This window comes from Podarcis cretensis, assembly GCF_951804945.1.
Source record: "Podarcis cretensis genome assembly, chromosome: 13".
In the NCBI taxonomy this organism is placed as follows: Eukaryota; Metazoa; Chordata; class Lepidosauria; order Squamata; family Lacertidae; genus Podarcis; species Podarcis cretensis.
Window position 1 is genome coordinate 43,698,253 of NC_137182.1, and position 19,496 is coordinate 43,717,748.

General features: G+C 42.2%; 2 protein-coding genes across 3 annotated transcripts; both read right to left on the bottom strand.

The window, feature by feature from the left end:
• Positions 1–5,318: 5,318 nt before the first annotated feature.
• On the bottom strand, positions 5,319–13,997 carry LOC307201972 (vomeronasal type-2 receptor 26-like; the record flags this gene model as incomplete). 2 transcript variants are annotated; one of them, XM_079951556.1, is made up of 6 exons in its annotated part: positions 5,319–6,383; positions 6,833–6,959; positions 8,558–8,785; positions 9,963–10,823; positions 11,880–12,045; positions 13,100–13,317. In XM_079951556.1, the coding sequence occupies 6 exons, from the start codon at positions 13,315–13,317 to the stop codon at positions 5,482–5,484; spliced, it is 2,502 nt and encodes an 833-aa protein (XP_079807682.1). In that variant the 3' UTR covers positions 5,319–5,481. The 2 variants fall into 2 exon arrangements, with proteins under 2 accessions (XP_079807682.1, XP_079807683.1); XM_079951557.1 differs by having other exon boundaries at positions 9,963–12,256; positions 13,100–13,997.
• Positions 13,998–14,011: 14 nt separating this feature from the next.
• Positions 14,012–19,336, bottom strand: LOC307201995 (vomeronasal type-2 receptor 26-like). Its single transcript, XM_079951598.1, has 4 exons — positions 18,877–19,336; positions 17,695–17,900; positions 15,662–15,788; positions 14,012–14,917 (listed from the first exon to the last, which is right to left on the bottom strand). The coding sequence occupies exons 1-4, from the start codon at positions 18,989–18,991 to the stop codon at positions 14,016–14,018; spliced, it is 1,350 nt and encodes a 449-aa protein (XP_079807724.1). The 5' UTR covers positions 18,992–19,336; the 3' UTR covers positions 14,012–14,015.
• Between the last annotated feature and the right edge of the window lie 160 nt (positions 19,337–19,496).

Genomic DNA, 19,496 nt, shown 5'->3' on the forward strand with positions numbered 1-19,496 from the left:
TACTTTCTAATGTAAATTATGTTTCAAGCCTGTTTTGATGCCATGTGGATGTCTGCGTGCAAGACTCAACATCTGTATAAGCATTTGTTCTGGAAGCCAATATTTATCCTTGGTAAATGTTTTAAAAAAATTAAATAAAGCTTGTAATAGAAAAATGAGTATTTGAAATGGGTAAATCAAAATATGAATTTAAATTCTTCGACTGACCTGTATAGACTAATGTGTGACCAAGCCAGCATTGCTATGAGTAGGAAAATCACTCCCTGTCTATTCTTCAAATGATTATTATCCCCAGCAGTGAACGTGCTTTCTTAATCAACTGCTTAGGCTTTAGTAAAGGGGGAACGCTAAAAAATAATAATGGTTGAACTTGGCCAATGGTTTAGCAGTTTTGACTGCTGTGTTCTGTGAAATACAGTAAATCTTGCAAGATAAAATCTGATTTATTCCTTCACGAATTTGAGTAAGCAATGCCAATTAGTCAGGATATACCTTCATTTCACAGCAAATAAATGTATTTTACAAAGTGAAATGGAGAGAGAGCACAAATATTGTCTTTCCCAATACACTGTTTATTGCCATTTTGTGTTTACATAACCTCCAGAGAATGGGTTTAGATATCAGATTCCTGCCTGTATAAATGTAAGATCAAATGTGGTGGATGTTAAGAAATGAGGTCCAACTATTTCTCATTCCATTGGAGGCAAATCCAGGAGAAGGCAAATCCCAACAGGCATGCTGGGTTGGCTGTAAATTTATTTATGATCTACTATGTCCCTGCCTCCCTCCAAATCCAACTACTCACATATGGTCATCTGAAAATTCCTGAGATGGGTGTTTTTCAAAGGTTAAGGTATCTGAAAATATGTAGATCTGAGAAATAATGCCGGCAATGATGAGATCTCCTGACTGATAATATTTGTGAAGAACAGGGACAGGTTCTCTGATGGAACATTGAGAAATATGCAGCAACGTGCACATCCCCTGCACCAACAGTAAGAGCACTAGCAACCGAAACACTACCATCTTGAAAGGGATTCTTCGTTTAGGCACAAGTTCACATCATCTGTTACTGCCATTCCTGATATCCTGAGCAGCAAAGGCTAACTCTAATGGTCACTCACACAGCTGATTCAAAGTCAGACTGATCAATCTCCGTATGTCTATAGACCCAACTCTGTATAGTTCATAGTTATTAATAAGACCTTCCAGTCTTAGTTTCATTGTTTTTCATGTGGGCAGAGGAGGTCCCTAGGGAAGGGGAGAAGATGTAATTCTGAATAATTACAGGAGAGGTAATCACTTGCTTTGAATTACAGATTCTGTGTAATATTTTAAGGCAAACATGTTTATCTCAGCCAAAGCTTTTTCTAAGTCCCTTCTTCTTTTCTTGTCTTTCATGTACCACTAGATTTTAGAAAGAAAATAGGAAACCGAAGGACTTTAAATCAATAAAAATGATTAATTATACTCACATGTTCCTAAACGTTGATGTCTAATCCAAGTCATAACCAGAGAAGGCCCATTAAAATCAAGGGAGTTATGGATTTTCAAATGGGGTGAATGATGTAGTGCGTGGAACCTCCATTGTGCCCAAACACCATGTAATAGCCCCAAAGATTAACAGAGCATTGGTCAGCTAAATCTGCATTCTTTAATTTTCTTTTGAGACTGTGACAAATTACAACTGATGTGATTTGTCTGCTAATTGGAAATTAGATTGTTAAGAATTTTCATTTTATATTACTTTTAACTCTTTGTCCCTTTTGTGGAAGTGCTGGCTGCAAGATGAAACCAAAATCTGTGGGAAACTGTGGGAAACAACAACAACTTATTTATACCCCACCTATCCTTTCCCACAATGCCCCTGAGATAGTGCTTGATTTTGACATATGCTCTTCCAAGTAAAGGCAAAGGCAAAGGACACCTGGATGGTTAAGTAAAACTTGACTATGTGGTGTGGCGCTCATCTTGCTTCAAGCCGAGGGAGCCGGTGTTTGTCCACAGACAGCTTTTTGGGTCATGGCCAGCATGACTAAAGTGCTTCTGGCACAACTGGATGCCGGGATGAGTGATAGGGGTCATGGAAATGCTGTTCTACTTGCGCTGGTATGCTTTTGAACTGCTAGGTTGGCAGGAGCTGGGACTGAGGAACAGGAGCTCACCCATTACACGGATTTAAACTGCTGTCCTTACAATTGGCAAACCCAAGAGAACCAGTGGTTTAGACAACAGCCCCACCCGCTCCCTTGTTCCAAGTACAGCACAGTGGAGATAATGTGACATCTATGAGATAAAATCGCCCAGATTCGGGAAGAAGTAGACTCCACCGTGGGAGCAGGGCCGGGGCGGGAGAGTGCTAGAGTTCTGTCTAGTCAAGTTGAGTGGGATCAATTCCAATCTGTTACCTCCGAGGATGTGGACAGGCTGCTTGGACGAGTGAAACCAACCACCTGTCTCCTGGATCCTTGCCCATCCTGGCTTATAAAAGCTAGCTGGGAAGGACTGGGCGATGGGCTTCGTGGGGTGGTGAATGCTTCCCTCCGTGAGGGAGCCTTCCCAGACCCGCTGAAAGAGGCGGTTATTAAACCGCTTCTTAACAAACCATCTTTAGATGCGGCCACGATGGCCAACTATCGCCCAGTCTCAAATCTTCCATTCTTGGGCAAGGTGATTGAGCGAGCGGTTGCCGAACAACTCCAGGCACGCCTGGAAGAAGCGGACCATTTGGATCCCTTCCAGTCAGGATTCAGGCCTCATCATGGGACTGAAACTGGTCGCACTGGTTGATGATCTCCGGGGGGCTAGGGACAAAGGTGAGAGCTGTTTCCTAGTTCTGCTGGATCTCTCAGCGGCGTTTGATACCATCGACCATAACATCCTTCTGGACCGTCTGGAGGGGCTGGGAGCTGGGGGCACTGTCATACAGTGGTTCCGCTCCTTCCTCCTGGGCCGTGTTCAGAAAGTGGTGGTGGGGGATGAGTGTTCAGACCCCTGGGCTCTCACTTGTTGGGTGCCTCAGGGTTCTATCCTCTCCCCCATGCTTTTCAACATTTACATGCAGCCGCTGGGAGAGATCATCAGGAGGTTTGGGCTGGGTGTTCATCAGTATGCGGATGATACCCAGCTCTACCTCTCTTTTAAATCAGAACCAGTGAGGGCGGTGAAGGTCCTGTGTGAGTGTCTGGAGGCAGTTGGAGGATGGATGGCAGCTAACAGATTGAGGTTGAATCCTGACAAGACAGAAGTACTGTTTTTGGGGGGCAGGAGGCGGGCAGGTGTGGAGGATTCCCTGGTCCTGAATGGGGAAACTGTGCCCCTGAAGGACCAGGTGCGCAGCCTGGGAGTCATTTTGGACTCACAGCTGTCCATGGAGGCACAGGTTAAATCCGTGTCCAGGGCAGCTGTGTACCAGCTCCATCTGGTATGCAGGCTGAGACCCTATCTGCCTGCGGACTGCCTCGCCAGAGTGGTGGATGCTCTGGTTATCTCCCGCTTGGACTAATGCAATGCACTCTACGTGGGGCTACCTTTGAAGGTGACTCGGAAACTACAACTAATCCAGAATGCGGCAGCTAGACTGGTGACTGGGGGCGGCCGCCAAGACCATATAACACCGGTCTTGAAAGACCTACATTGGCTCCCAGTACGTTTCCGAGCACAATTCAAAGTGTTGGTGCTGACCTTTAAAGCCCTAAACGGCCTCGGTCCAGTATACCTGAAGGAGCGTCTCCACCCCCATCATTCTGCCCGGACGCTGAGGTCCAGTGCCGAGGGCCTTCTGGCGGTTCCCTCATTGCGAGAAGCAAAGCTACAGGGAACCAGGCAGAGGGCCTTCTCGGTAGTGGCGCCCGCCCTGTGGAACGCCCTTCCAGCAGATGTCAAAGCGATAAACAACTACCTGACATTCTGAAGACATCTTAAGGCAGCCCTGTTCAGGGAAGTTTTTAACGTGTGATATTTTACTGTATTTTTGGTTTCTATGGAAGCTGCCCAGAGTGGTTGGGGAGGCCCAGCCAGATGGGCGGGGTATAAATAAATTATTATTATTATTATTATTATTATTATTATTATGAAAATGTGCTTTTGCCTCTGTATTTCCAGTAATTTCTGCCCTAGAAAAAAATTGAAGACTCCACCTACCCACTTACCCCATAATCACTGAAATAAAAGGGGGTTCACTAAAATGAGGAGAGGAAGCTTTGAGTTTGTCCTGGTTTTTAGGCTTGAAGAGATAGTTTAAACACATCCACCCATAGCACAACCACTATTCTAGGTTAATGTGGATGGCTTCTTCAAACATCAAGGCCCAGTGCCTAGTCAAAAGCTGCCCATTTCCTTTCTCTCTCTTCTCTTTCCCTTTCCCATCCCACCACTTAATTTCTTACGCAAAACTCAAAATAATTCAAAATACTGCACCCATCTGACTGGGTTGCCCCAGCCACTTTCGGTGGCTTCCAGCAATATACAATAATTCATCAAATATTAAAAGTTTCCCTAAACAGGGCTGCCTTCAGGTGTCTTCTAAAAGTCAGATAGTTGTTTATTTCTTTGACATCTGATGGTAGAGCATTCCATAGGGCGAATGTGCTCCTCCCTAAGAAGAGAGACACAAGTGTTCAAGGCAAAGACTGTTAGGGTGGCAAAAATGTTGTTGAACACTCCATTGAGTGTCGGTATCATGCAGCAATTACTGGATGAGCAACAGAAAGAGCTCAGATGTAATGATCTCAGGCAGGCAACAAGCTCCAATAAGAAGTAATTAGACTCTGCAGATTTATGAATATTAATTTACAATTAATATTCTGAGAGCGGCAAAAGCCTGCCATTTTTTGGCTACGAGGTGCTCAATCTGAGTCCCCGCCTCACAAGCAACACGGAGCCCGACAACATCCGGTCCTTCCCCGCCTGTCCTTCTGATGACTCTTAACCCTTTCCTCTTGTCTGCTTCAAAGAGAAGTAGGACAGACTTCATCTGCACTATCTAACGAAGTATACGCTGTTCGCTGCCTTCCCTCTGGTTGCCTAGCAACACGCTCAAGGTAATCTCCTCCTTCATTCCCAGATTGCTCGTTTCCTGTGTCTGTTGCTTTAACAGTGCAACACGGGGGGGGGGGATTTCTAAATTTGCCCACTCTGGCTGTGCCTGTGTTCTCTCATTCTCGTAGTCAGACCCTACCCCCCATTCGTCTGCCGACATCAGTGCTGAGATGTATAAAATGGTGAATAAAAATTGATTAAATCTCCATTCTCCACCTTAAGATTTTCACAGCGTTAACTCTTAACAAAATTAAACACATCTATTTCACACAGTGGAATCATGAAGTGGAAAAGTTACTTTCAATTTATTGGTAACACTTTCACAGAAGAAGAAGAAGAAGAAGAAGAAGAAGAAGAAGAAGAAGAAGAAGAAGAAGAAATATTCTACTGTACACACAAAGAAAAGCACAAATTAAAGCAAAGGACAGGTTTCTTATTTCTTTAATTTTTCTTCCTTATTAGCTGTTCCCTATTGTTCATCTCAGGCCTCAGAATGATTATGTAACATTTTGGGGAAAAGATGCAAACCAGCAACCCAATACTGGAGGCTAAGATGGAGAAGATCTCCACAGCTACCATATATTTTCCCTTGGTGCTCAGGTAGGAGGGAATAAAGGACAGCCAAACACTGCAGAAGACCAACATGCTGAAAGTGATAAACTTGGCTTCGTTGAAACTGTCTGGTAACTTCCTGGCGAGGAAAGCCACAACAAAACTTACAGTTGCCAGGCAGCTCATGTAGATGAGGACACAGTAAAACATTGTTACAGACCCTTCATTACATTCTAGTATAATTTCTTCTGTCATTGAGTGCATGTCCACATCTGGGTATGGGGGAGAGGTTGCCAGCCACACAGTACATATGCCTACTTGGACTATGGAGCAGAAAAGGAGAATGGAGTGGCCTAGTCCTTTCCCCACCCATTTCCTCATCCTGGAGTCTGGTTTTGTAGCCATGAAGGCCAAAACTACCGTTAAGGTTTTTGCCAGGACACAAGAAACAGCAGTTGAGAAGATGATGCCAAAAGCTGTTTGTCGGAGGAGGCACGTCACCTTCTCAGGTCGGCCAATGAAGAGCAAAGCACAAAGGAAGCAGAGCAGGAGAGAGATGAGGAGAGTGTAGGTGAGGTTTCGGTTGTTTGCAATGACAATGGGTGTGTCATGGTGTTTTATAAATGTACCTAGTATCAGAGCTGTGATCAAGGAAAGGGAAAGAGAGCAGCAGGCTAAACTTATGCCCAAAGGTTCTTCATAAGACAAGAAGCTTATATCCTTGGGTAGACATGCATGCCGGTTCTTGCTTGGATAGTCTTTGTCTGGGCATTTGTTACAGTCATTCATATCTGGGGGGAAATAAAGAAATTAGCTTATATCATATCAGCTTGCTGAAATGTTTACTTTCTGTCTGAGAAGAAACGAAGCTCTGTTTAAATCAAAACACATGTTGAACTCTGTCTGTAATGTGGTATTGTTGAATTCAATCAGTTCAGAGCTATGTGGTATGTAAATGGCACAGCCAGGGCTATTGCTGCTCATGAAATTGGAATGCATCATTCCAGTAGCCTTGGTGCAGTGACAAGCCCCCTCTTGATATGAGTTGAACCACATACCACCCAAGTACTCTCAATGCATAGTCATTCTCATTTGATTAGCATATTTAGACTATCTGAAGGGCAGTGATCACAAAATGGCAGAATCAACACCTCTTTTGAACCTTAAACTCAGCCATCATTACAACACCTTTCAATCAAGTACTGAGTCTGGATCTATTGAAACTATTTATTTCTCTTACCATCCTGGTTTGCAATCTTCCCCTCTGGACATGGGATGCAATCGTAGCAGCAAGGTGGCTGTCCCTCCTTCACTTTCTTGCTGGATCCCGGAAGACATGTCTCAGTACAGAGAGAAAGAGGCCAAGTCTATTCCGTAAATGAAAGAGCAGAAGGATCAGCAAGAGAACAATGAGTTTGGAAATCTTTATGTTCTTGGTTCTTTCTCTATGTTACTAAACTGACACAGCATATCAGCAATATGTAATGGCTATACAGAGAGCCATTGCTCCTTTTCTTATTATTCTTATTATTCTTATTATTCTTATTCTTATTATTCTTATTATTCTTATTATTCTTATTATTCTTATTATTATTACTAGCAATGTTTGGAATTATGTGATATTCCATCTATATTGCTCTGGGATGTGTAGTGCCCCATCTGTTCTGCAAAGATTGCTTTATCCATTAAGGTACAGTTTGAAGTTACTCTAGTTTCCCTATTAATTTTGTTATAATTGTTAATGTTGAGTATGCTCTCCACTAGGTAGACAGCTCTAGAACTGTTTTTGGTGCCGGTGGCTATACTTATACTTGGACCCATCAGATGCTGCCTGGGGAAGAGTTCCGAATAAGACATCCAGAGCGGCTGGGAAAACCCATCCAGATTGGTGGGTATTATTATTTTGAGAAATGCGGTATTTGTGAATTCCAATACAAAAATATTCTGGACAAATACATGAATTGGAATGCAGCTATCTAGTGCCCATGACACTCCTTGGAATGCTGCATCACAATTCTCAGCATGGTAAGAACAATATATACCTTTGAAAACATGTTTTGAGATCACTCTTTTTAAAAGATTGATGCATCCATTCCTAATGCTCTTTTCTTGCTCTTCACACCTTTCTTCTTCTTTCCCTCCTTCACTCTCTCAATCTTCACCACTTCTGCTTCTGCTTCCACCTCTTCCAGTGCCCCCCCCCCCAGAAGAAGTCTGCTGTATCTGCTGCTGTCCTCAGTTTCTTTCTCTGGTATTATTATGCCTCCTTTCCCCACCCACTTCATTTCCTCACCTTTCTTGCAAGAAAGACAAAATCCTGGGGGTTATCAATTTGTACATCATATTTCACTCAGTTAAAAACCAGTATTTAATAAGTTTAAAGAAATCCCAATTTCTTTGCTTTATTTTACAATAGTTTTCTTTTTCTCTTTAGGATTATGGTTGAAGTCTTCCACTGGAAAATAATAATCCATTTAATCAGTCTGAGTTACCACTTTTCTGCACTGTTTGATGTAAGGTTGCTTCAAGAGCATAATGGTCTTGCAGAAATCCACTTCATAGCTTCATGGTCTTTCAGCACACAAACCCTTTAGCACTGGGGAAATGTACTCAGAGACTCTATTTGACTGAAATAAACCTTCCCTCCTGTATCCAGGCCTTTTCATATGAAAACTAATATTTGACCTGAACCTAATTACCCACATTCAGATGAAGATGTATCTTGTAGTGGGGTATCTGAATGGCTGGGATATTGTTTTGTAATCCCCTTAATAAAAGATTTGCCTTTAATCCATGTGTGACTTCTTCCAGTAAGCTTTTGGTTCATAATCTAGTACCTGGATGCTTTGGCCATACACCACTCATCAACTTGCAACTCAAAAGACAGTGAGTAGACCTGTAGGTGGATAATGATTGCTTATTCAATACTGAATCTCTTTTGAATTAGCAAACAATGCAACCCTACCTGGTTAAACCAATTGTGCCATGTGATGGCATCTTCATCAAGGAGTAATGATAGGTTTGGAGGAGCCTGTGGATCTATCCTCCCAACTCTCACTCTGTGCAAACTTTGGTTGGCGAATATAATCCAATTGACAATATCCAAGCTAGATGTTGCCTCTCCATTCTGGTTGATGAAGACCACATCTCCTGCCGTATTGTTAAATGAGATGCTTCTCAGAAAGTTATGGAGCTAGATTGAAAGCAAAAAGACAATTGTTTGGAAAAGTTAAATATGTGTGAGTAGCGAGGTCTCTCTCTCTCCCCCCTCCCCTCCCCTCCCCTCCCTTGCCTCCTTGAACATCTCAGAAGACACGGCAGTGGTGTGCAAACACCTGCTCTAAGGAAGAATTTGGTTGGGATGGGATAGAGGGAATGCTGATCATCTCTCTTAACCGTTACCACAGCTTCCTATATATGAATGCAGCAGCACCTCACTGGGCTGTAAGGCTTCCCTCATACAAATGCTTTCTCTTCAAACACAGGACAGTACAGTCAAACCTTGGAATTCGAATGTAATCCATTCTGGAAGGACTTTCAACTTCCAAAACATTTGATTTCCAAGGCATTGCTTCATATTGGCTCTTTCAATTCGGGTTTGAAAACCGGAACACTTACTTCCTGGTTTTCGACGTTTCAGAGCTGAAACGTTCGGCAACGGAGATGATCTGAAACTGATCTTTGAATGGAATGGGATATCATTGGTCTGCAAAGCTTCCCTCATACAAATGCTTTCTGCTCAAATATGGGGCAGTACCTCAAATATGGGGACGCGGGTGGCGCTGTGGGTAAAACCTCAGTGCCAAGACTTGCTGATCGTATGGTCGGCGGTTCGAATACCCGTGGCGGGGTGAGCTCCTGTCCTTCGGTCCCAGCTCCTGCCCACCTAGCAGTTCGAAAGCACCTCTAAGTGCATGTAGATAAATAGGTACCGCTTTATAGCAGGAAGGTAAATGGCGTTTCTGTGTGCTGCGCTGGTGCTGGCTTGCCAGAGCAGCTTCGTCATGCAAGCCACAAGACCTGGAAGTGTCTCCGGACATCGCTGGTCCCCGGCCTCTTAAGTGAGATGGGTGCACAACCCTAGAGTCGGACACGACTGGCCCGTACGGGCAGGGGTACCTTTACCTACCTGCTCAAGGAAGGACACGAACATCATTTCCCTTTCCTATAGGGCCTACTGTCATTTGCAAGCAGCAGAATATGTGGGGAATCATCTAGGATACTATCATATCAGTGCCACCTCCTACTCTGTCTGCAGAATTATAAATTCAGTTCTGGGTTTTCTTCCTAATACACCTGCGCAAATGTTTGAACCCATACAGTGTCAGAAAGTAACAGGGCTTTGCCAGTTGAGGATGTTCAGCCATAACCTGCCAAAACTGTTGATTCAGATTCTTCCCTCCTTGTCCGTACGCCATTCTTCTATGTCTGAGTCTGGATGTGGACATGGCATGTAAAGCATGGGCCATGGTGTAGACAGCACTGTGGATACTGTAACTGTGGCCTGTCATGCTCATTTCAAAAAGTGATCCGGGAAGGCTTTCCAGCTTCTCTTCTCCGGTGCAAATATTCCCCTCCACCTTGCCTGCAGCGATATCTAGGAATACACATTCAAAGGTCTGTTGCCAGAAGTCCCTGATAAAACCATCCCCATCTGTGCTGGAAGGGTTTCTGTACACAACATACTGGTGAAATCCTGGTGGGTTTCTGAAGTGAATTTCAAAGGATATAGCACCATTGAATACTCCTGAATCCCAGTTCCTTTGAAAGACAAATGAAGCGAACTCAACCTGTGCTGTTATTATCCATACTTTACTTTCTACATTCTTTGTCATGTCATCATGATCTGAAAAGTATGAAAGCCATCTTAAAGATGCCATGGAATAAGATTCTCCAGAGGCAATCACTACGTTAGCTTTGCTGCTAAAAATTTTCTCGTTTATCATTGCCCCCTGACGTAGCATGTCAGCAACTTCAGAAATAAAACTAAAATTGGGGATTCTTTCTAGGAATGCAAAGCAGACACCACTCTTGGTAAACATTGGGGAAATGGTTTGCACAAATCTTTCTCCATTGTCATTGTCTGTTGCAATGACTCCAATCCACGTCCACCTGAAATGCAGAAGCAAAGAGAGAATTCCCTCATACTGAAGGGCTTCTGTAGCTGCCATCTGGTAGAAGGGAAGCCCTGGGCTTTTATCATTCATCACCGGAGCAGAGCCATAAATGAGCTAAAAAGTAAATGGAGGAAGAGAAGAGACCAAGTAATATTTGTAGAGTTCTTTCAAACTATTCATATACATTATGTGGTGAATCCTGTTAGTCAGATATGCCCTTCCACCAGGGGTTGCACGCCCTCTCTCATTCATACAAAAATACACATACAGATGGCCTGAAAATTGAGGACATCTCCAATTTCTGTTTGTTAAACAGTTCTTTTTTTTCATTTCTTTTTTAAACTTATGCATACTTGCAAAATTTGGTAGCATCTTGTATGATGGACAAAAATGATTGGAGGGATGCACCATGCCCTAAACAGAGGATTGCCTAACACTGCATTAGACATTATTTACTGTAGTCATGTCAGAATTGCAACTTGGGTCGGATACAAATTCCTTCTCTGGAACTTCTTTCGTATTCATGATGCACATACCCCAAGAAACAGCAGAACTGCCATTTCTCCCTCTTCTTTTTTTTGAGACTTCTCAGACATCATTTATGAACATTTATTTCACTTTGGAACCAGCAGCTCAGCACTATTATTGTTTTCCTGCATAACTGGATTATATCTGCAATTTGTCATACCTTCAGAGTGTTTTTAATTTGAAAGTGCTTTCCCCCTAAACATACACATATTGTGTGTGGAGTCATGGCTGGTGAGGGACAAGCCCACTCTCCCACCAGTGGCCTCTGGGATGTCCTTGATGTGTGTGTAAGAGATTGGGGGTACCAAATATTTTTTCTGGTATTGCAGCCTTTCTTTCCCCTTATTCAGGTAATTTTATTTTATTTTAATTCTGTACCACCTTTACTTTCCAAAGAACTGATTCTGCTCCAATTTCATCCTCGCCCTGAACTGGTAATACACCCTGAACAGGTGCTATGAAATCAGCCTCTTTATCTATGCAAGCTAATTTAGGTATTGTACATAGGTGTCCTACCTGCGGAAGCTTATAGATATCCAAAACAGTTGCCACATAAAAGGAGATTTCAGAATCAAGTCCTCCAATGACCCCTGCCAGATTACTTTCAACATCACATATATAGTTAGGAACAAATTTCTCCACCCTGGATAAAAGCAGCAGTGTGGCGAGATATGTGCTCCTTGCATTCTTATAGCTGTCATATAAGTGGAAGCCCAAGGTGATATTGGGTAAGATGTGAGGGTCTTCATTGATCTCCTTGACTGCAAATGCCAAGGCCACAATGTGCTGGTAAAGCTTAGGCACCACCCTAGAATGAGAGTTGCAAACAGTTTCAGAAGGAACATATACCGGTATATGATTTTACATATCAACAAAGTAGTTAATCATATAGACTTCAGTGGAGTTAACTCCCTGTCTATTCCATTGATGAACAGTTCTTATAATTAGCAAGTTCTTCCTGATGTTTAGACAGAATCTCCTCTCTTGCAACTTGAATCCATTGGTTCGGGTCCTTCCCTCTGGAGCAAGAGAAAACAAGCTTGCACCATCTTCCTGGTGACAGCCCTTGAGATAATTGAAAATAGCTATCCTACATCCCATCAGTCTTCTATTTTCATAGTTAAACATACCCAACCCCCTCATAATTTTGGTTTCCAGACCCTTGACCATATGTGTCATCCTTCTCTGCACATGTTGCAGCTTTTCAATTTCCTTCTTAAATAGTGCTGGACATAGCTGAACACAGTACACCGGGTGTGGTCTGAGCATGGCAGAATAGAGCTGCTCTATTACTTCTTTTGATTGGGGCACTATACCTCTGTTGATGCAGACTCCTTTTCACATGTACTACTGGCATGCCGGGTGTTCCCTGTCTTAGATTTGTGCAGCTGGTAATTCTTGCCTAAGTGCGGAACCTGACATTTGTCCCTGCTGAAACTCATTTGTGATTCACAGAATTCTATGCTTCATAATATATACCATCATTTGGAAACAAATATTAGCCTAAGATCGGAAAATGAAACAATATGAGCATTCAGGTTCAGAACAGGTTTTTTTTTAAAAAAAATCATTCTCACTAACACTCCTGTTCAGATAAAGTCTATCAAAAATGGCTTTTCAAAAGGGCTACCTCAGAATTACAAATATATACACATTTCAATACATTTATATTCATTTCCCTATCAAGAAATGGGAGATTCTACAGTATTCTCTTAATTCACAAGAGATTCTTATGGATTTTTACATCAGCATATGTCCCAGGGTAAATGGGGATAAGTTTGTAGCCACAGCCATTATTCTGAGGCTGCATCTCTAGGTTTGATCATTCCTGTGCTGTAATAAATGAGTGGCTTAGTTCTTACACAAGCTCTTCAGGCAGCGCTGGTGGGGGTTCCTCAGTGAATTTTGCTGGAGATGAGATGAAGCCACCATGGGAAACAATGCCACCAGTGAGGAAGTCTCCTGGCTGATGATACATGTGAAGTGGATGGTGTGGACCTTGGAGCTTGCATTTTGCTATGTGAGCCTGACATACATTGTAAGAAAGCAGTTCCAGCAACAATAACACTAAGACCACCATTCTCTGTATGATGGCAACTGTTTGTTCTATGCAGAAACTATGTTTTCTCTTCTCTAAGATAAAAAATGTCTCATTTAAATGGTAGTTTATTTTCCCAAAATGACGCAATCTGGGAGTATAGAAAATCAGACTTGTGGATCACAAGTCTGATTAATTCTGATCAGTTTTAGTATACTTTGCATTAGGTTTCCCAGTGGCCACTGGAAGTCCATAGGTTGTTGTTTTTTACAGTTTTTTTAGTAGCAGCAGTTCAAATTATACCCTGTTAGCCATCAAGCAGCAATGTAGTTATTCATCCAATGCTAAGGATTCCCTCTGGAATTGCTGAAGAAAATGTGTTTGTCACATATTCAGAACTGTTATTTTTATTACCCTTTCATTAGATAATAAAAGACCAGTGGTGTATTGATGAAGTTAGAAGTTAGAAGCACATTACAGAAGACCTTGTAACCAACTGAATTTTCAAAATATGTAATCATCATCTTGGAATTAGGGTCCCTTCCAGCTCTATGAATCTAGGTTACATGAGCCACTGCTTCCCTTAATAATGGTACTGTGTAAGAGGAAAGTCCAGGGAGAACAGCTACATGGTCTGCTCTACGGGATTTTGGGGAGAGTTTTGTTGGGTTGAGGCAAAATGAATACAAGGGGATTCAGTCCAGCTATTATATGCTACATCAAATACACTTGGTCATGCTTTATTTCTTTCTTATTGTAAGCTGTCCCCTGCTGTTTAACTCTGGCCTCACCAAAATAATATAACATTTGGGGAAGAAGATACAGCCTAGTAACCCAAAACTAGAGGCCATAATAGAAAAGATCTCCGCAGCCACCATGTACTTTCCCTTGGTACTCAGGTAGGTAGGAACAAAGGACAGCCACACACTGCAAAAGACCAACATGCTGAAGGTGATGAACTTGGCTTCATTAAAACTGTCTGGTAACTTCCTAGCTAGGAAAGCCACAGTGAAACTGACCATGGCCAGCATTCCCATGAAGCCTAGGACACAGTAGAACATGGTGACTGATCCTTCGTTACATTCCAGTACAATTACTTTAGTCACTGAGTGCTTGTCTAAATCAGGGAGTGGGGGAGCAACTATCAGCCAGGCACTACAAATCATCACTTGAATGAGGAAGCTGAAAAGAACAATGGAGATGGCCAGATTCCCCCCCACCCATCTCCTCATTCTGGAGCCTGGCTTGGTAGCCATGAAAGCTAGAACCACTATAGTTGTTTTTGCTAAGATGCAAGACACTGCTACTGAGAAGATCACTGCAAAAGCAGTTTGTCGAAGGAGACAGGTTATTTTTGTGGGCTGGCCAATGAATAGCAAAGGACAAAGGAAGGTGAGAATGAGGGCTAGGAGGAGAACATAGGTGAGGGTCCGATTGTTGGCTTTGACTATGGGAGTTTCTTTGTGCTTGATGAAGATCCTAAGCACCAAAGTAGTAGTGAAGGTCAATAAAAGAGCAAGTGTGACCAAACTGATCCCCAGAGGCTCATTGTAAGTCAGGAAGCTTATTTCTTTTGGAAGACATATATCTTGGCCAATGTTTGGATACTGTTCTTCTGAACATTGAAAACAATCATCCATGTCTGAAATAAAAAATGAAAAATAAACATAAAAGGCTATCTAAATATGGCTTTCTGTTCCTGAATGAGGGTAGTGAACTTGAAATATCAAAAGTTGATTTTGCAGTAAGAATAATAGGAAGTTCTACCTCCTGCATAATCTGAGTTCAGTGGCATTAGCGGCCTGCTTTCTCATGTGTTCCAAGCAAATCCAGAAATATAAACAAATGTCAGCCATCCTGCTAGCGGCTAAAGATATCAGAGGCCTCTGTGTCTATTGATTTGTGTGTTTGGGGCTGGGGCTTACACAGTCTTTTTGTTTCAGCTATTCCAACCCACTAATATTCTTATGCCCTATGAATTTTTCCTATACAGTGGTACCTCGTAATGTGAACAGGATCCGTTCCGGAGCCCCATTCGCATCCCAAATAGAATGCGAGATGCGACGGCGCATCTGTGTGTGCATGGGTCGCGTTTCGCCACTTCCGTGCATGCACGTGACGTAATTTTGAGCGTCTGCGCATGCGCGAGCAGCGAAACCCGGAAGTAACACCATCCATTACCAGTTCTTGCCATTAACTCTTTACATATGCTTTGTGGATGCTAACATTTCACAATTTCGAATGTTAGAGCAATTAGTTTAAGCATTTAAAAGGCTGATGGGAGCAAGCTGGATTGTATCCGATCTATTTATAAAATAAATGGTATCCATCTGTTAAATAGATGGCAACTGTTAAACAGAACACATCTACATATGACATTCATTACCTTTCTGGTTTGAAATCTTCCCTTCTGGACATGGAAAGCAATCATAGCAGCAAAATGCCTTCCCTTCTTTTTTAGCTCTTCTATAACCTGAACTGCAGTGATCATTGCATATGGAAATGGGACACATCTGTTAGTAAATGATAAAATAGTTTTTTAAAAAATCCAAAAATAAGTTGTGGGGCTTTTATTTCATTATTATTTCTCTGCAGTGAAGGAATGGGTTGATACTGTCATAAGGAAATATAATGTATTCTTGAGTGTGCACCATATTTATGTGGTGAATGTCCCTATAACTGGAGTCCTTTACCCACATCAAGAAAACATGAGACAAAATACACCTTATGACAGTGTTGTTTGAACTCCATACATTTGTCTTTAGCATTCTAACATCCACTTCAAAATCTGGAGACAATGTGACTTTTTAAACATTGAGGAAATTATTCAATAGATCCCAAAATGTGCACAGTCACTACCTGTTTAAACTGGTTGGGCCATATGATGACATCCTCATTAATGATGAAGACATTGTCCTGGTAAACCATTGGGTCAATCTTTCCAACTTTGACCCTGAGGAAGGAGTGGTTTGGAAATGTGATCCAGTTTATAATATCAAATCCAGCAATTATTTCCCCATGTTGATCAAAGGAAACTGTTTCCTCCACACTGTTGTTAAAAGAAATACTTCTGAGAACATGATGGAGCTAATTTATGAGGGGGGAAAATAGAAGGCTGTACTTAGAAGTTGCAAAGTATGCAAATGCACATCAAGGTTATAATCTATCAGACATGAAGATTTTGGATTATGTTTCCTTGAAAGGAATCCTAGTAGAAATGATAGTAAATGACCTAAAATGTCAGGAGATGTGTTTCCCCCACCACAATGCCCCTGAGATAGTGCTTGACATATACCCTTCTAAGTAAAGGTAAAGGTAAAGGACACCTGGATGGTTAAGTAAAACATGACTATGTGGTGTGGCACTCATCTCGCATCAGACCAAGGGAGCCGATCTTTGTCCACAAACAGCTTTTTGGGTCGTGGCCAGCATGATTAAAGTACTTCTGGCACAACAGGACACGGTGATGAGTGATAGGACACATGGAAACACTGTTTACCTTCCTGCCACAGCAGTACCTATTTATTTACTTGCGCTGGTATGCTTTTGAACTGCTAGGTTGGCAGGAGCTGGGACTGAGGAACAGGAGCTCACCCGTTACATGGATTCAAACTGCTGTCCTTACAATTGGCAAACCCAAGAAAACCTGTGGTTTAGATGACAGCCCCACCTGCTCCCTTGTTCCAAATACAGCACAGTGGAGAAACTTTGGCATCTATGAAAATGTGCTTTCGCCTTTGTGTTTCCAGTAATTCCTCCTCTAGAAAAAAATGGAAGAATCCACACCTACCCACTTACCCCATAATCACTGAAATAATAGGGGGCTGACTAAAATGAGGAGAGGAAGCTTTGAGTTTGTCCTGGCTTTTAGGCTTGAAGAGACAGTTTAAACCCATCCACCCCCAACACAACCACCATTCTAGGCTAATCTGGAATGGCTTCTTCAAACTCCAAGGCACAGTGCCTAGTCAGAAGCTGCCCATTTCCTTTCTCTCTCCTCTCTTTCCCTTTCCCATTCCACCACTTGATTCCTTATGCCACATTTCAAGAGGTAAAAATCTGGACGAAAGAGTTGTTGAACTTTTTTAGGGCAATTGCCTGATAGACCCTACACTGTCCGATAGCCAACCACTCCAGAGCCAGAGCTCAAGCTTAAGCTTAGGTCGCCCTAAACCAGAGCTGCCCCCCCCCACATTATTTTTTTAAAAAATAAACCCCAAAATGAACTGGAGGAATTATACTTTTTCCTAGCTCTCACATCAGGTCTTTCCTCCCTTTTTCTACCATAGAGTAGAAATTGCCATAAAATCAGTGAATAGTTGCTAAAGGTCTTGGATGGAGATGCATGCAATGGGAAATTTTTGCACCTACAAATATGGGAGTATACCTCAATCTTTAAAAGTGTGAGCAGGACATTACCTGCCATGGTTGTTGGTCCAGTCTTACTCCATCTGCCATTGCTCTGTGTTTGACTTGGGATGAATGCCTTGTACTGAATGCATGTGCCACTGCATAGACTGCATTGTAGATGCTGTAGCTATTTCCTGTCATAGACATTTCAAAAACAGATGAGGGAAGGGTCTCTAGCTTCTCCTCCCCAGTGCAGACTTTCTTGTTCATCTTGTCTACAAAAGAATTGGGGTATGTACAGCTGAATGATTCCTCCCAGAAGTCCTTTATGAAACCATCATTGTTTTCTGAGTAAGGGTTCCTATGCTGAATAAATTTATGGAATCCTGACACCTCCTTTGAGTGAATTGCAAGAGATACAGCACCATGGAGGAAATTTATGTCTGAACTTCTTTGGAACGGAAATGATGTGAAATCCATCTGAGCTGTCATAATCCAGACTTTTGCCTGGATGTTCATTGATATATTTGCAAAGTGTAAAAGCTGGTGCATTGTTCTCATTACCATTATACTCTGAATTTCTCCGTATACAACCACAACTTTGGCAGTGCTTTCCATAACAACTTTGATAGATTTCAAGCCCTCTTCTAGCATGTCACCAAGATCACTGGAAGAAGTTTGTTTGGGGAATTTCTCCATGAAGTCAAAGCAGATGCCCCTTCTGGAAAACAATGGGAACATGTCCTCTTTAAACTTCTCTATATTGTCATCATCCTGAGAAAGCATCCCAATCCATGTCCATGCAAAATGCAACAGTAATTGGAGAATCCCTTTGTATAGGTGGTTCACATTTGGGAACATTTGGTAGAAGAAAATCCCTTCAGTTTTTTTATTAATGACTGGAGCAGAGCCATATATGAGCTAAATAATATTTCAAAAATGTTAAAGGATATGAGAGAGAGTGATTTGGGTTAGATTTGAAAAAACTGTGATTACATCTGAACATCAATTTATATCCACTCCTAATTTGAGTTTGCAAATGTGATACAGGCTTAGAAAATATGTCTTATAAGCACGATAACAAGGTGCAGCCAGCTGTGGTTGTTTAATCAAAACACACCTCAGTCATGGCAGTCTTCCTACCACTCTTTCCTCCCCACTTTTGTTCTTTTGCATCTTCAAGACAAATAGAATTAGTGGTATCAACCTTACTACAAGGAGAAACACAGACTTACAAAGAGCATCACATACCTGTTGACATGTAGAGGGGCCGGGAGGCCAGCTGGCAAGCCCAGCTTGGACGTCTCCTTCCATCAGCCCGTGCTCTGACATAAATCAGTGGCCCAGACTTCAGAAGCCAGGGCATGCAATTAGCAGAGTGTACTGCGCACACAGAAGTAGGCGGGAGGCGTATGATGTCAAGAAAAGAGCTGAGTGCTTCTATTCTGGCCCTGCTTTCTACTGATGTTCTGGTGCTTATTCATTGTGACAAAATCAAGAACGGTATGGAATTCTGCATATGTGCCTTGTGCAATCCTCTCATCATCAGGAATCTGGCCTATGACATACTTGCCTCAAAGTTTACCCAGTGAGATTAAGTTCATGTCACTGTGCAAATATATGTAGAATCAACTGTGGAAGACAATCTCCAACCTTTTCTTGAAATAATATTGTTCAAAAATGTGACAGTATTTCTATAAGTGAAGTTATGCATTTTTCTTTGTATTCTACCCAGGATACATGAATGCTGTTTTACATTAGTTGAACAGCTTGTATAGAATGCATTGAATGCACATCTACTTATTCTTACCTCGCCAAGCTAAAAGTACACACATTTTATGTGAGGGGAATTTCCTATGTTGGGAATTCTC

Bases quoted from the DNA above. Each gene is read 5' to 3' on its own strand.
- LOC307201995 (XM_079951598.1), bottom strand. From the start codon at position 18,991: ATGCCCTGGCTTCTGAAGTCTGGGCCACTGATTTATGTCAGAGCACGG. The intron at 15,789-17,694 runs GTAATGTCCTGC...ATTTACTAACAG, and splicing joins TGGACCAACAACCATGGCAG to ATGTGTCCCATTTCCATATG. The intron at 14,918-15,661 runs GTAATGAATGTC...TTTTTATTTCAG, and splicing joins GAAGATTTCAAACCAGAAAG to ACATGGATGATTGTTTTCAA.